The 17,617-nt window shown below is 38.4% G+C and overlaps 1 protein-coding gene across 11 annotated transcripts in view; it reads left to right on the plus strand.

Moving 5' to 3' along the window:
- The window catches only part of LOC123878801 (dynactin subunit 1), a 40,821-nt gene that overhangs the window by 5,004 nt on the left and 18,200 nt on the right, over positions 1-17,617 (plus strand). For 5 of the 11 annotated variants that reach the window (XM_045926126.1, XM_045926125.1, XM_045926129.1 and 2 more), the window contains 10 exons: positions 2,878-2,934; positions 5,450-5,561; positions 6,695-6,808; positions 7,321-7,518; positions 10,900-11,110; positions 13,523-13,668; positions 14,526-14,633; positions 15,691-15,762; positions 16,419-16,553; positions 17,395-17,527. In XM_045926126.1, the coding sequence (XP_045782082.1) occupies positions 2,878-2,934; positions 5,450-5,561; positions 6,695-6,808; positions 7,321-7,518; positions 10,900-11,110; positions 13,523-13,668; positions 14,526-14,633; positions 15,691-15,762; positions 16,419-16,553; positions 17,395-17,527 (1,286 nt within the window). Of the gene's footprint in view, positions 1-1,532; positions 1,550-2,877; positions 2,935-5,449; positions 5,562-6,694; positions 6,809-7,320; positions 7,519-8,075; positions 8,161-10,899; positions 11,111-12,293; positions 12,317-13,522; positions 13,669-14,525; positions 14,634-15,690; positions 15,763-16,418; positions 16,554-17,394; positions 17,528-17,617 lie in introns of those variants that run through there. The other 6 variants (XM_045926134.1, XM_045926133.1, XM_045926127.1 and 3 more) reach the window with 6 other exon arrangements.

Here is a 17,617-nt window from a genome sequence, read left to right on the forward strand (position 1 = left end):
CGGTGCAAAAATAATACTAACATTAGTATAGAAAATTACTCGATCTGGTGAGATCGGCGCAAAGAGTAGGTGTGGGTACACCCTTAGTAATAAAATACCACGGAATGTGTCCAATAGTGAGATAGAAATGGTAATTTATTAATTCAACTTATTGTTGAATGTTGCTAACCGCAAAACATTATGGTTTTTTTTTGGGATTAAAATTAGGCAATTCCAATAAAACAAATAGACAGGACTATAAAATTTAACTAAAACCGCGTCAACACAAATCACCCTGACGAAGATTTTTGCCGAGCACGACGCAAATTTCAATTTTTTTGAACATTTGTACTGGTGTGGATGCGGCTTAAGATTTTTTTGTTTTATTAATTTTAATTCAGTCATTTAGTTTAATTATCTGCTATAATAATGTCATATCAATTGGGTTGATATAATGATTAGGTACATAAGAGGGCTCTCTCCGTCACTCGCTTCATACAATCGTAGTTCCAATTTCATTTGAATATTAAGCAACCAAAGTCCATGAAATTTTGCAGACATATTCTAGAAACTAATATCTATGTCTGTGGTTTTCCAGATTTCTGTTAAAATATTCGGTTTCAAAGTTACACGGTCTTAAAAATTTACATACAAATCTTTGAGCCCCTGTAATTTTAAAACTACATATTTAAAAAAAAATCTAAAACACCACAGACATAATATTAGTTTCTAGAATATGTCTGCAAAATTTTATGGACTTTGGTTGCTTAATATTCAAATGAAATTGGAACTACGATTGTATGAAGCGAGTGACGGCGAGAGCCCTATTAAGGTATTTTTCGGTGTAGGTTAAACAGTATTACATTATTTATTACATATTTTGTTTTACATGAGCGCACTCACGAAATTAGAAAGTGGAGTGTGTTTCAGTTGTATTGTTGATTGAATTGTGATATGCACTATAATAACGAGTTAATAACAAAGTGCTTACCTAAGTGTTTTTTCAAAGTTGTGACTAAAAATTATTTTGTGACCTTTTCAAAAGCATAAAAAAACTTAGTTGATTTTAAAATTAAGGTGCTAGGATTGATTTTATTAGATTAAAAAACAAGTGTAAATTAAAAATTTATAACACCCCCGACAAGTGAAGGTTACAGTAACTAGAAAAGAGCTGATAACTTTCAAACGGCTGAACCGATTTTCTTGGATTATAGCTAAGAACACTCTCGATTAAGCCACCTTTCAAACAAAAAAATTAAATTAAAATCGGTTCATTAGTTTAGGAGCCACGATGCCACAGACAGATACAAAGATACACACGTCAAACTTATAACACCTCTCTTTTTGGGTCGGGGGTTAGTAAAAAAGTGTTTACCTAAGTGTTTTTTTCAAAGTTGTGACTAAAAATTATTTTGTGACTTTTTCAAAAGCATAAAACAACTTAGTTGATTTTAAAATTAAGGTGCTAGGAGTGATTTTATTAGATTTAAAAAAAAAACTAAAGTTTTCTTAAAAAATCGTGTAGAATTTTTGAAGACGTGTGCAAAGATTATTTTGGAGTATTTTAATGGTAAGCATGCTTGTATAGTATGAAGCTGAATTAAAAAAAAAATAAGTGGTACTTTTTAACCAGCAAATGAATATTAAATTATTTTTTTGGTAAAATATGTTAACTGTGCATATCTTTATAATTAAATCAGTAATATTATTGTATAAACAATTAAGTATATCTATCATATAAATATTATTAGTTGTTACATTTTAAGTGAGGCCCCTGAATATTTTTTAACTGAGGCCCCCGGGAAATTTAATAGACACTTCTTAGTGTAAGTTTTCAGTAAGCAAACGTGACACCAGAGTTGCGTTGATCTGTCAAGGAACAAAATTTTTAAATCACGACGTTGACTTAGAAGCTCTAGCGTAACTTTCAAGTTAACGTTAACTGTCCGTAAATCTGTCTTCCATACAATTACATAATTCGTATACAATTTTGGCAGATCTTAACAGGTCACTCACACAGACCGCACAGACAGAGACAGACATAGTTTAATACGTTAACTTGAAATGTTACAGTGCACGCAAAACAGCAGTCCAATCTGAAGTTTAACATGGCGGTTTGTGCAGGTCATAGACTTTAAATACACAAACGGCTAAAATCTGTTTTCGTGCAATACGCCTCGTATTCAGATAGGACTACTTTTTTGCGCGCTCTATACACTTAGAGCTCTAATAAATAAATAAAATGAATAAATATTAATGAATTAATATTTTTCTGATAGTAAAATAAGTTTATCGCTTACGCTAATTATTATTTATACAAGTTATTTTATTAATTTGCTAAGGGCATAACGCATAACTGAGTAGGTTCTTGCGTGTGGAGTGGTGCGTGAGGGTGGTAACGTGACGCGAGAGCTCAGTGATTCTTCAATTTGTGACAGCTGTCAATCCTCCCGCATTGCTCCAATATCGCAGGAGCCATTTTACCACAGAACCGCAAGACGTCGGGCGAGTTTCCATCTACACGCACGAAACGTTTTGCGTTATCATTCCTCATACTCATGGCTAAGGTTTGGAATACTCTTCCGCGACACACTTCTGTGTGTCCTACCAATTATAATCCGGGTATCTTTAAATCAAGAGTGAATAGGCACCTTCTAGGTAAACGCGTCTCATCTTAGACCGCATCATCACTTTCCATCAGGTGTGATTGTGGTCAAGCGCTTGACTATAGTGAATAAAAAAAAAAGGAGCCTATTCAGTTATGCGCTATACCTGTAATTTATAAGTATACGCTGTCGGGCCCCCATATACAAGGGGCCTCGACTGTTCGCCACTGCTGCCATCTATTATTGTTGTGTCAAATTAACACTGTGTCTAACATGTTGGAAATTGAACAAGGGTGCGGCGGAAGGCGTCGCCTGCGCAGACCAAGACCGGAAGTCTCTCGATGTCGAGGTAAAACTCAAACTGAAGGACTATTTCTTATATGCACTGTAAATACAGCACGAATGTTATGTTTAGCTAGAATTACGTATTTTGCTGAAGTGAAACTTCTTTTGGCGCGACTTAACAGGTCTCTCTCCGTCACTCGCTTCATACAATCGTAGTTCCAAATTCTAGAAACTAATATCTGTGTCTGTGGTGTTTTAGATTATTCTAAAAATATGTAGTTTTAAAATGACAGGGGCTCAAAGATTTGTATGTAAATTTTTTAGACCGCGTAACTTTGAAATTGAATATTTTAACAGAAATCTGGAAAACCACAGATATAGATATTAGTTTCTAGAATATGTCTGCAAAATTTCAAGGACTTTGGTTGCTTAATCTATACATATAATAAAATTGTAGAAAAGTGGTGTCTGTACAATGGAAATATATAAAAAAAAAGTAGCAGGGGTTGTTATTATATCGATGCCGAACCCGAAATTGTAATTAATTTTTTTTTTGTCTGTTTGTCTGTGTGTTTGTGCACGCTAATCTCAGAAACGGCTTATTCGATTTAGATACGGTTTTCACTAATATATTGTAGTAAGCTTCACTTAGGATTTAGTGTTTATTTCATGTCAATCGGTTCATAAATAAAAAAGTTATGTCAATTTAAAGAATCACGGCGCCTCGCGCCTGAGCGTCCGTGGCTATATAAAGCGCGAAAAGTCACTATTCCACGCGAACGACGTCGCGGGCACAGCTAGTATTCAAATGAAATTGGAACTACGTTTGTATGAAGCGAGTGACGGAGAGACCCCTCTTAATCAATCTATTCGTATTTCGTTATCTGTCGATAGCTTACTGAGTCAAACAACATTGCTAAGTAACCTATCAATAGATTACAGTTAGGATTGATTATTATTTATTAATTTTGGCCGATATTTAGAGAGAGCCAAGCATCAAGTGACATTCTAATTTTGTCAATTTCATCGAATAAGGCCTCATTCGCACGAGAGCTTTTTAAACGTCCGTTAAAAATGCGTTCAAATAGATCAAATGCCTAATTCCTAAGTATCAAGTTTACACGTCAACGCTTTTTTAACGCGCACTTTGTATTTTCAGCGCAACGCCGGGTTTTAACGCAACGCCTTTTTAACGCTCGTGCGAATTAGGGCTAAGATTTTTGTCCGGAATGTCCCATCCAGTGTGTAGAGTAAAGAGGTCGTTGATTTTTGATGTTATATTACACTGCAATCTTAGTGCACCACTTTTTTGGCTTTAAATGTATGTGATTATTATAAATCAGTTAAAGCTATTTTAGCTTCATTGATTTATTTATCGATTTACACTTTCTGTATTTATTTTTAAGGTCTTGTAAATATTACTTGCTCATTATTTCGTATCTTTCGATATTTTTGATTTTATAGTGCTGCTTCATAGTTGTTATATTACGAGTAGGTACAGTGAACCCCCGGTAATCCGGCCCCTGTCTAATCCGACACCCCCTGTGATCCGACAAATCTATTATTATTGAATTTACTAAATTTGACATACATAGTGAAGTATGATTTGTACTTCAGAGTATTATGAAATATAGAATCTTATCATTGGATTTGTAATTTGTCGGATTACAAGGTTACTCTCTTGTAAAAAATTCCGGATTATAGGGGGTCTTAGGCAGTACTCCATAATCCGACAAATTCGTTTGTCGGATTACCGGGGGTCCACTGTACTTATATTACTACTTTAACTTTTTGTAACATAATTGGGATTATGACTATGTAATAAAATAAATTATTTCTTAGGAAATTAAATATAGAAGATCTTCTGAAATTCGTATCGAATCTTTACTTTTTTAGTTAATTAAAACTAAATTTTTAATTAACTAAAAAAAGTACGTCAAATGAATTCTTCCAGTCTGTCCCCCTGCTCAGGGGGATAGATAGGAATAAATAGTTCGATCTGTCCCTCTACTCCCGACGAGGGGACAGATAGAACTAATTATTTCCAGTCTGTCCCCTCGCTGTTTTCTTAAGGGGACAGACTGGAATAAAAAGTTTGATTTGCCCCCTGCTACCGACAAGGGGACAAATTGAACTAATTCTTTCCAAACTGTCCCTCTGTTGCCACTAATTGAAAGAATCAGACAGATCGAACAAATTATTCCTATTATCTGTACGCCAAAATAAAAATAATTAAGCATCTATACTTTTACGCTATCAGTTACCGCTATTGAAACTGTATATGTAACAAACAGTATGCCGAGTTTCTTGCTGGTTCTTCTCGGTAGGAAAGGCATTCCGAACCAGTGGTAGATGCTTTTGACGATTCAAAAGAACTTGATAAAGTCTAATTGAATAAAAATATTTTGAATTTGAATTTGAATTTATGTTGTACTTATAAGACTTTATTTAGACTTGGTCAATATTGTAAAGTTAATAAATGGGATCTTAACGTTTCTAAATACTTTGCCGTATCTTTTATCAAGTACCACCTCAAGGTTTCCCACCATTTCCACATAGTTGTACCAGTGCGTATTCAGTTCCAGAACATCGCTGGCCAGCAGTCGCCAGTCCCTCACCTCGTATGTCTCGCCTACCACTGAGAGGGCCGTTTCACCTGACCTCACGGGCAAGAGGGCTTCCTTCGTTGAGGTATGTCTTTTTTTTTATTAGACTAGAGCTTGGCTGCAGTCACACTTGCTGGCAAGTGATTTTACAGCCTAAGATGGAGCCATCATCATTATCAACCGATAGACGTGCACTGCAGGGCGTAGGTCTCTTGTAGGGTCTTTTACACGCTACGATCTTGCGCCGCCGTCCGTTTGATGTTGACCTACGTATCGTATCGTGTCATGTCCACCTAGTGGGGGTCTTCCAACGCGAGGTCACCATTCTAGCATCTTGGGACCCCAACATTATTGTTTTTTACCCGACTGCGGCAAAGCCAAAAGGAAGGGTTATAATTTTAGCAGTCTATGTATGTATGTATGTATGTTTGTATCCAGATTCTGTGTGTTCCACCGTAGCGCCCAAACTACTGGACCGATTTTGATGAATGAGATGTCAATCGATTCGTCGTAAAAGTCCGGGTGACATAGGCTACATTTTATACGAAAAAATTGACCTAACGGATATTACATGAAACAAGTGGGGGTCTCCAAAATTTATTTTTTTGCTTTTGTATCGAGTGGGGTGTCAAATGAAATAGGAGAAAATTCTGAGTTTATTTATTAATATAAATGTACTACAACATTAAAATATATTATACCAAGCGACAGAAAAAACAATTTTACTATAATATTTCAGCGTTTATTAAGACGATCGCAGTCGGGTTTAAGTTTTCAAGTTTATCTTGTTGAACTATGTGCATTGCCCATTGTTACTTCAGCTTTGTAACACGCCGATCTGTGTCAATTACTCTGGTTCTCCTACGGATCTACTCATTTCTAATTTAATCACGTTGAGAAACTCCAAGTATAGCTCTCTCAGAGTGAGATTAGTAAGGATTAAAAAAAATCAGTATTAGTATCAGTAATTGGTTGTCAGTAAAGTCGGTTTACTGACGATAGTTGAACGTGACAACAAAGGCCGATTGTGCTTCTTTGTCGCTCGTTCCGCGCTCTCGCTTGCACTTCAAGCCTTACATGGAACGCCTCAGAGCGAGGTAACGCCGCATGAGTCATGTTTTTTCGTGCGTGCAGCCGGCTCTATCGAATTATAAGACGTTGTCACGTCAAAAGTTATATTCGCTGAGAAAAAGGTATTAATCGGTGTTTCTTCCTCAGACTGGCTTCGTGGAGACCCTGACTCCGCAGTACACACCGGGTCAGAGCATCACCTCTCCTCAACCAGTTTCCAACGCTGAGGAGAAGCTGGCCAACCTGCAACTGCAGCAAGAGGTAAGACTGAGGCCATATAGATATGAGTATTGGGTGCCACACGGCACTCCGTTGTCGCTCCGGCGAAAAGTATGGGACGAAAATCCGACACGACCGGAGAGAAATCAGGCGTAAAGCCGTCGACTTTACTTGCTCCTGCGCATCCAAGGCACGGCAATGACACAACTTCAACTATGTAACTCCGGGCTAATAGAGTGAATTTCTTAACGGAAAAATCCAATATCTGGCTCGATCCGGGTGTCGAACCGTCAAATCGTCATCCTCGATCGAACATGCTCACCACTAGGACATCGAGACAGAACTTTAAGTATCGCAATAATAAAAACGGTCAAGTGCGAGTCGAACTCAGACATGAAGGGTTCCATACCGTCGTTTCAGATATAACACTATGTACTTTCTAATTTGCATGGCGGCCATTTTGAAATTCGCCATCTTTTTGTATCGTTTCGCCATCGTTGTGAATATTTTATACTGTTATCAAAGTATAATTGCAATAACTTAATTAATTTCAGAATGTTGCCCTAAAAACCGAGGTGGAAGATTTGAAAGAGAAGTTGGAGACGCTCAAAGTGCGTCGCGCAGAAGATAGAGAGAAGTTACGGGAGTTGGAGAGAGTGAGACTTCAGTTGGAGCAGGCCAATGAGTTCAAAGCCAAGATCATGGAGTCGCAAGCGCAGCTGCAGAGGGACTTGCAGCGCGCTAAACAAGAGGTGAGTAGAGTAAGAGAGTGAGTTAGAGTGACATTTTAGTTGGACTAAACAAAGAGTTCAAAGCCAATATCATGGAGTCTCAAGCGCAGCTGCAGAGAGACTTGCAGCGCGCTAAGCAAGAGGTGAGTAGATAAGAGAGAGAAGAAAGTGAGTTAGAGTGACATTTTAGTTGGACTAAACAAAGAGTTCAAAGCCAATATCATGGAGTCTCAAGCGCAGCTGCAGAGAGACTTGCAGCGCGCTAAACATGAGGTGAGTAGATCAGAGAGAGAAGAAAGTGAGTTAGAGTGACATTTTAGTTGGACTAAACAAAGAGTTCAAAGCCAATATCATGGAGTCTCAAGTGCAGCTGCAGAGAGACTTGCAGCGCGCTAAACATGAGGTGAGTAGATCAGAGAGAGAAGAAAGTGAGTTAGAGTGACATTTTAGTTGGACTAAACAAAGAGTTCAAAGCCAATATCATGGAGTCTCAAGTGCAGCTGCAGAGAGACTTGCAGCGCGCTAAACATGAGGTGAGTAGATCAGAGAGAGAAGAAAGTGAGTTAGAGTGACATTTTAGTTGGACTAAACAAAGAGTTCAAAGCCAATATCATGGAGTCTCAAGCGCAGCTGCAGAGAGACTTGCAGCGCGCTAAACAAGAGGTGAGTAGATCAGAGAGAGAAGAGAGTGAGTTAGAGTGACATTTTAGTGGGAGCAGAACAAAGAGTTCCAAAGTCAAGGTCGTTGAGTCTCAAGCGCAGCTGCAGAGGGGCTTTAAGTGCGTTATACAAGAGGAGAGTAGAGTAAGAGAGAAGAGAGTGAGTTAGAGAAAGTCAGGCTTCAGTTAGAGTTTAAAGCTGCGTACTTCACTAACAATAGCGAACTATCGACAATTATTAGAGTCGCTGCCTTAGCACATGTTCAAGCGAACTTCCTATACAAGGTGGAGCTAGAACGAAGACAAGTGATAGTACTGATGATTACTGATAAGGTACCGCAAAAAAATGCGAAAAAAAAAATTAGAAAAATTCCTGTATTTTTAAAAGTTCACAATTATGTCAAATAAAACATCTGACTGACGTTAGAGGTCAACGAACGTTACGTAAATAGGCCACTCGGAGTCAGTGCCGAATCGTAGGCGTGGCATTGACCCGAGTTTTGCATGCTATACATTGCGGGTTTGAAAAATAGTGGAATGAGTATTGTTAAATTAATCTTTGATGGTGAAATGACATCTGGTTCCTATGAACAATTCAAATCCAAAAACTCGATAATGATATTAAAACTACATTTCCTTTAATTTCAGATTCTGCTTGCAAATCAAGATGATAATAAATTTTTGAGGATAATAAGAATTAGGAAATCGATAGTTTTGTGCATAATTTTATAATAAAAGTATTTATATTATTCCGAGGTTATGATTTTTAATTTATTCATATACTCACTAATATATTCACTATAGGTAAGCGCTTGACCACAATCACACCTGATGGAAAGTGATGATGTGGTCTAAGATGGGACGCCTTTACCTAGAAAGTGCCTATTCACTCTTGTTTTAAAGATACTTATAGCTAAACTTACCTCTGATTAATTAATTTTGTAACCTATTCCTACAAGCAAGAATTAATCGCATTTTATAAGATTTGATAAAATAATAGGGTATTAGACTGTAGTAATCAAATGATGTGATATTTTGTATAGCGGTAAAATATTTGTCACTAGAGGATGCCCGCGACTTCGTCCGCGTGGACTTAGATATTTAAAGATCCCGTGGGAACTGTTTGGTCTTCCGGGACAAAAGTAGCCTATGTCCGTCCCCGGGATATAAGCTGACCCTGTACCAAATTTCGTCAGAATCGGTTAAACTGTTGGGCCGTGAAAAGGTAACAGACAGACAGACACACTTTCGCTTTTATAATATTAGTATGGATTTATGCCTCATGACGTCATTAGGGTCATCTTCCGTACAGGGTGGTGTTAATTCTGTTAAAAATAAATAAAAATCATGATTTACCTCTTTAATAATGAATTCTAGCCCCACTACCACTATACAAAACCTCACATCATTTTGTTACTACAGTCCAAGACCCAATTAAGTAGGAATAAAACAGAAAACCCTACTTCCCGGTGAGGGCGGCGGTGGACAATCACCCTTATAGTTTCGTCCAGTTTGTCTGTCTGTCACAAGTCACAAACATTTGAAAAAATACTGATATTAATATACTAAGAGCCGTAAATTTAAAAAGAATAGTTATATACAAGGAACCAAAAGCTTGATTTGCTATAATCCGTTAAACCAGACAAACCACCTACGTTTCGCCCCGACTCCAGAGCATCCTCAGCAGATGCAGACCTTACAATGCCTAATTGCAAAATAATAGTTATAGAAATCTACACGGAAGCATATTCAAATTTCGAAAAAAAAAATATTTTTCAGGTTATCTCATGAACATGAAAAGTGAGGGTAGAAAAAAATAGTTTTTCGTTCTTAAATGATATCTCGTTAAAAAAGGATATTGAAATCATTATGAGATTTCTTAGACAGTTTTTGGGAAAAAAGGACCACCACGGTTTTCAGTAACTAGCATTACTACGGGACCCTTATGCGTGTTCCGAGTCGAACTTGACTTTGATTTTCCAAAAAAGCTGATCTGCCCTGATGAGCTTTCGATTTTTTTAAGAATTATCAAAATAAGATCAGTAGTTTCAGAATTTATCGATTACAAACAAACAAATCTTCCATCTTTATAATCTCTACATAAAAAAGTCGTTTTCCGCCTCTGTCCATCTGTACGCTTAGATCTTTTAAAGTAAGAAACGGATTTTAATGCGGTTTTCGTCAATAGATAGAGTAATTCAAGGGGAAGGTTTATATGTAAAGTTTAATATTGTTTTGTGTTAATTTGTTGAAATATAATGATATTTGTAAATGTTGAAAGAAATCAAACCGACTAGACTGAGAGCTTTTATAGAAGATGTAGTTTTATTCTTTTGAAATACGACGAAATAACTACACTGACACCACATTATACATATAATAAAGACGTCGGGCGAGTTTCCATCCTTATGTCGTCGACATTCCATCTACACGCACAAAACGTTTTGCGTCTTCATTCCTCATACGCATGGCTAAGGTTTGGAATACTCTTCCGCGATCTGTGTTTCCTGCCAATTACAATCCGGGTATCTTTAAAACAAGCGTGAATAGGCACCTTCTAGGTAAACGCGTCCCATCTTAGACCACATCATCACTTTCCATCAGGTGTGATTGTGGTCAAGCGCTTACCTATAGTGAATAAAAAAAAAAAAAAAAAAAAAAACAAATTATTAGTACCTACATTGCAACCATGCGAAGCCGGGGTGGATTGCTAGTTAATTTATAAAATTGTTCTCATCCATAGGTCCGCGAGGCGCAAGAAGCATTGGAACAGCACAACGACGAAACAGCGGAACTTCAAGAGGCGGCGGAAATGGCGGCGTTAGACAAGGAGATGGCGGAGGAAAGGGCGGAGGCCTTACAGCTTGAACTGGAGCAGTGCAGAGACAAGCTGGAGGAAGCTACTCTTGACTTGCAGCTGATGCGCGCTGAGATGGAAGCTGGAGGGAATATTCGTGAGTTGCCTATACTATAGCTTGTGTCTGACTCCAGGTTAAAGATTTGATCGATTTTTGGAGAAGGAAATTGGAATTTTTGGATCACTTCAGTCTGTCTATCTGTCATGTCTGTCAATTTGGAGGTTACTTCCCGTTGTCTGATTTATCTCTGTGTGTTGAGTTAATCATGAAAGGCAGGTAGCAATATCTTATAGCACAAGTAAAGGACAAAATCTGACAACCGTATTTTGTGGTTACATCACAAAAAAAAAAATGTGTTCAAATGAGAAATCGAACGAGTAATTAGTTAACTAAATCACATCATAGATGGCGTTGTCCGTAATTAACTTGCAGTATTGCACATAGGAAGGCATTCTATGTGCAACACTGCAAGTTAGCACCCTTCGGGGATGGATTACGGAACTCTAAAAACGTAGTAGTGGAGACATGGTGATATTTCATAGTTTTTACTTACAAATGTATTGAAATCAAACATTCTGCACGTGTGCATTGAAAACTAAACTCGGCGCTTATTGCCACGGCGGCGTATCATGCCGTAAGAAAGCAAAGGGTTTAATAAAAACTGCCACACCCCTTCCAGCTTAACCCGCTTCCATCTTAGACTGCATCATCACTTACCACCAGGTGACAAGGGCTAGCATGTATCTGATTTTTTTAAATTGAAAACGTTCGCCTGCGGCTCGGCTATTACAATTGGCGCATCGACTTTAATTTTCTACTTTGTTCACTTGCAACATAAAACTATTGTGATGATATTACTGTTGCTTGTAATGTGAAATTTTTAGTCTGCTTTTTCGCACATGCAGACAATATTATTTTGTTTTATATCTTAATTTTTGATTATATTTTGTTTCTTTTTCATAATACTTTTATCTAAGTATATATTTCCGTATATTCTATTTTAACCCCCGACCCAAAAAGAGGGGTGTTATAGGTTTGACGTTTGTATCTGTATATCTGTCTGTGGAATCGTAGCTCCTAAACTAATGAACCGATTTTAATTTTGTTTTTTTTGTTTGAAAGGTGGCTTGATCGAGAGTGTTCTTAGCTATAATCCAAGAAAATCGGTTCAGCCGTTTGAAAGTTATCAGCTCTTTTCTAGTTACTGTAACCTTCACTGGTCGGCGGTGTTATAAATTTTTAATTTACACTTGTATGATACATTTTTTCTTCTTCGTAGAAATTAACAAACAGCTAAAGCATGTACGTATAGTAAATTGTATAATATCGTTTTGTTTGCGTATTATATTTTTTAAATCATGATCATCATTTTATTTGTTTGTAATTTTTGTATACATTTGAACTATTTACATTGATTTTCTATTTGCTTCATACATTTTATGTTCCAGTTTAGAAAATTAAAATATGTTTTTTTTTAACTTGCATCGAATGTGCATTAATTTTTAACGTTTTTTTGCATGTTTTGTGTTTGTGCTTAGTGTTAAAGTCTCCCTTGACGATTTGATAAACTCTTTTTTCGAAAATTAACCTAAGAACTCGTTAAGTTTGATTTGAATTATTACTTTTTGGCGCTTCCTCTCTATTGATTTGGCTTTCTTTGGCATTTTAAGGCTGAAAATTAAAAAAAAGTTAATATTCAGATAGTAAAGTAGTAGTTAAAGTAGAAACTAAATAACAAATACAGGTATAAAAATACAGGCCCCCAATAGCGAATATTATTCTCACGGACACTTTGACGTCCTTAAGCTGCTCGATTACGGTATAATGACACTATCACGATCGCAATCACCTCTGATTGGTTGACGCTTGCTCACTATTGGCTACAATGCATTGCTGCAACAAGAACAACATAAGTTCAGCAAATCACAACAAGTGAGATTGTAATAATGATTGATGCAGTTTTTCGCAATCGACCCGCTGATCCTGTAATTCATCGACACCCGAGTAATTTTTGAATACATATCAAAAATTGCGAAACCGGCAGGATTCGAACTTGGTTCTTGGTCTTTTGGGTTTGCGCCCGACGCTCTGACCGCTATGCCACGCTATCGCTTACTGCCAGAGACGAGTGATATGTAGTTATATGTTCACTCAGTACTGATGCGACTGTTAATACCATATAGTAGCGACATTTTGCAGCTATCGAATCTACTAGATGGCATCAACAGACGATTCAGTACTGGGTGAACATACATATCACTTTCGTCACTGGTAAGAAGCGGTACCGTGGCTTAGTGGTCAAAACATCGGGCACAAACCTAGAAGACGCAGGTTCGAATCCTGCGAGTTTCACAATTCTTGATACGTATTTAAAAATTACTCTGTTGAAGTGTAGGTAAAAAACACTACCATAAAAATTATAAAAACATACCCGTGTAGTTCGACTCTGACTGACTGACGTGGGAGACTCGCATGCTTAGTACATACAGCGTGGGCCTGTCTGACCAGAGCACCCGTACGCAGCCGGCGATGGCGGCGCCACCGGCTACGAAGTCCGCCAGCTGCAGCAGCAGAACGTGCGCCTGCGCGACACGCTCGTGCGTCTGCGCGACCTGTCTGCGCACGACAAGCACGCCATGCAGAAGATGCAGAAGGTGAGGAGGGAACCTTTTAAGCGCGGGGGCAGCTTGTGTTGTTTAGTTAAGCGTAGCGGAGTGGAGAAGAAGAAATGTCGAGAAGAAAAGCCGCAGCAATGTAAAGGGGAGAGTAATGTCTGTGCAACTTGGCAGCGTAAGATAAGCCATGCAGAAGATGCTGAAAGTGAGCGGGAACTCTTCCTGACCGGGTGCAGCTTGTGTTGTTTAGTTAAGTGTAGCGGAGTGGAGGAGACGTATCTAGAAGGGAAGTCGCAGCAAAGTAAAGGGGAGAGAAATGTCTGGGCAACTTGGCAGCCATGCAGAAGATGCAGAAGATGAGCGGGAACTCTTCCTGACTGGGTGCAGCTTGCGTTGTTTAGTTAAGTGTAGCGGAGTGGAGGAGAAGTATCTAGAAGGGAAGTTGCAGCAATGTAAAGGGGAGAGTAATGTCTGTGCAACTTGGCAGTGCACGATAAGCCATGCAGAAGGTGAGGAGGGAACTCTTTAAGTGCGGGAACAGCTTGTGTTGTTTACTTAAGTGTAGCGGAGTAGAGGAGAAGTGTCTAGAAGGGAAGTCGCAGCAATGTAAAGGGGAGAGTAATGTCTGTGCAACTTGGCTTCATGATAAACCATGCAGAAGATGCAGAAGGTGAGGCCCGGGGGCAGCTTGTATTGTTTAGTTAAGTGTAGCGGAGTGGAGGAGTAAAAGTATATAGAAGGGAAGCCGCCGTTTAAAGGGGAGAGTAATGTCTGCAAAAAAGAAAAAAGAAAGGTTTTCAAAAGTTAATGTAAATTTAATAAAAGAATGTGAATTTAAATAAATGTGTTTGCCTTAAACATTGAACTTTTCATAAACAACGATATAACTTTTGCAGGATCTGGAACAGTACAGGTCAGAAATTGCCGAGTTGAGCCGCACCAAGGAGAAGCTCTCCGCCCGAGTTGAGGAGTTAGAAGCGCAAGTCGCTGATCTCCGGGAACAGGTAATTCGAGAAATAGAGTGAATTTCTAGGTCCAGGAATCCCTAAGAAAGAAATCCTGGACCTAAGGAATCCCTTAGGTCCAGGATTTCTTTTTCCATTTCTTTCTTAGGGATTCCTGGACCTAGAAATTCACTCTATTTCTGGTCCAGGTAGAATTTTAAATTAAATCGAATTGTTGTAGCTTTTTTTGTTAAGGCCGTGTTTGCAAAATGAACGGCTGAGCGCCGGCTGTATAGTCACTGATATACTCGTAATTTTGAAATAAAAGCAGTTACCACGCAATATCAAAATAACTCTTATAACACTGTGTTGAGGTCAAAATCAAAATCATTTATTCAAAATAGGTACTATTACACCTTTTATTTGCCCGCTTTTTAACCCCCGACCCAAAAAGAGGGGTGTTATAAGTTTGACGTGTGTATCTGTGTATCTGTGTATCTGTCTGTGGCATCGTAGCGCCTAAACGAATGAACCGATTTTAATTTACTTTTTTTTTTGTTTGAAAGGTGGCTTGATCGAAAGTGTTCTTAGCTATAATCCAAAAAAATTGGTTCAGCCGTTTAAGAGTTATCAGCTCTTTTCAAGTTTTCTTGTAGAAAAGAAGGTTAGATAACCGTTAGGTTCATAATATTATGTCAATTGACAAATGTCAAGCTGTCAAGATGGACGTTGCCTAAATACATAATTATTTATTTGAAAATGATGTTTTGGAAAACTCGATACTTTAGATCGTAGGCGCGGAATAGTCCAAGAAAATCAGTTCAGCCGTTTGAAAGTTTTCAGGTATTTTCGGTCTTTTCTAGTTACTGTAACCTTTACTTGTCTGGGGTGTTATAAATTTTTAATTTACACTTGTTTAGATATGAAACATGATAAAGTGGTGATAATTAATTACGTAAACTTAAAACTAAAGCTACGAGGGTTCCAAACGCGCTCAAGTCTGAGAAGAGCCCACAACAAACTAAGCGGGTATTCTTAAATGATCTACGAATTCTGAATAAACTACGGATGAACCTGGCCCAGCCTGACGCAAAGTATTTTCCTCTTAAATTCCCAGGTTGACGCCGCTCTTGGCGCTGAAGAAATGGTGGAACAACTTGCCGAAAAGAAGATGGGACTTGAAGATCAGGTTAGTTATTCCTACATTTTAACTCTGTTTCTCCAACAGCTGGTATTTGCTGTGCTCAGTGCTGCCAGTAAATGTAACTTTTAACAGTAAAAAAAAATCGGGAACTTAGGTATTTAAAAAAAAATTAAAAACACAGATCTAAAAATCTAGCTTGGTTACCCATTTCTTGATCTTGCAACATTTTTTATTTGTACATTTACTTATACGGCGTCATTATTATGTTTATTGTGTTTTATATTATGTGCTGGATCTACAAACAAAGCTAATTCTATTCTATTCTATTCTAGACAAATAAGCACTAAAAATGTCATTGTTTGAGACCAAACATTTTATGTTACAAAATGTTTGAAAACAGGTGTAATATAAAAATACTAAGCCAGCTCTACACTCGCACGTGGAGTCGCGCCATTATTTCACGCCATGAATGTATCCCGCGGTCCACGCGTGAACTGTGTCCCTCCACACTCGCAAATCTTCACAGTCTTGTTCGTGACTATGGACGAAACCCTTTGTCGCGGACCAAAAACCGACACTGATCGGGGAAAGGCGTGAACAACATCTACACTCGTGATTCGCAGCTGTCGCGGGCTTTTGCGGCCGTTCGTGCCGCGAAAGCCCGTGTAGAGCCCACTTTTCATTTAAATATAAAATTCCAGGTGGAACAGTTGAAGCAGGACGTTCAAGAGCTAGAGGCGTTACAAGAGGTCCACGAACAGCTAGTGGAGTCCAATCGCGAACTGGAGATGGACCTTCGCGAGGAGTTGGAGATGGCACACGCGGCCACCAGAGAGGTGAGGGTTTTGAGATTACCTTTAGAAGGAACGAGGTTTAAGGTGCATGACACGGGTCTGCCCGCGAAATTCAAATTTAAATTGGTGTTTCACAATGGTGTTAAACTAATACGACAAATTAGGCTTATGGCATTCTAATTCCGACAATGGCAGTATCATCTTCACAGGATTACATAAAAATCTTTACTTGAAAGTGTTCAGTTTAAGAAATTAGTCAAAATAATGAGTTTGACATGAGTCACTCACAAATTAGCCGATAGTATAACTAATTAGTAATTTCTTAAACTGGACCCTTTCAAGTAAAGATTTTTATATAAACCTGTGGAGATGATATTGGCGCAATTAAAATGCCATAAACCTACTTTGTCGTATTAGTTTACGAATTTCGAAAAACCAAATTAAATTTGAATTTCGTGAGCAGACCCGTGTCATGCTAATATGATAAGATGCTAATAGTATAAAATTAAATAACTAGCTGTGATAGCCTCGTGGTTAGAACGTCCGCCTCCTAATCGGAGGTCGGGGGTTCGATCCCGGGCACGCACCACTAACTTTTCAGTTATGTGCGTTTTAAGCAATTAAATATCACTTGCTTTAACGGTGAAGGAAAACATCGTGAGGAAACCTGCATGCCTGAGAGTTCTACATGTTCTCAAAGGTGTGTGAAGTCTGCCAATCCGCATTGGGCCAGAGTGGCAGACTATGGCCTGAACCCTTCTCATTCTGAGAGGAGACCCGTACTCAGTAGTGGGGCGGAAATGGGTTGATCATGAGTATAAAATTTAGTTGCGCGCAGAATCACTATTGATAAATTAACGCTTGAAAAAATTAAACTTGTCAGGCGGTACGAGAGCGCGAGGCTGCGCAAGAGACGATAATGGACAGAGACTGCACCATAGTCAAGTTCCGAGAGCTGGTGCAGAAGATGACTGAGCAGTACAACGAAATGAGGGTGCAGCTAGAATCCAAACAAGGTATGAACCCTGCTTTATACTCCGACTAGCTTATGCCTATGACTTCGTCCGCGTGGACTACACAAGCATCAAACCCCTATAACCCTTTAG

This window comes from Maniola jurtina, chromosome 26 (assembly GCF_905333055.1).
Source record: "Maniola jurtina chromosome 26, ilManJurt1.1, whole genome shotgun sequence".
Classification (NCBI taxonomy): domain Eukaryota; kingdom Metazoa; phylum Arthropoda; class Insecta; order Lepidoptera; family Nymphalidae; genus Maniola; species Maniola jurtina.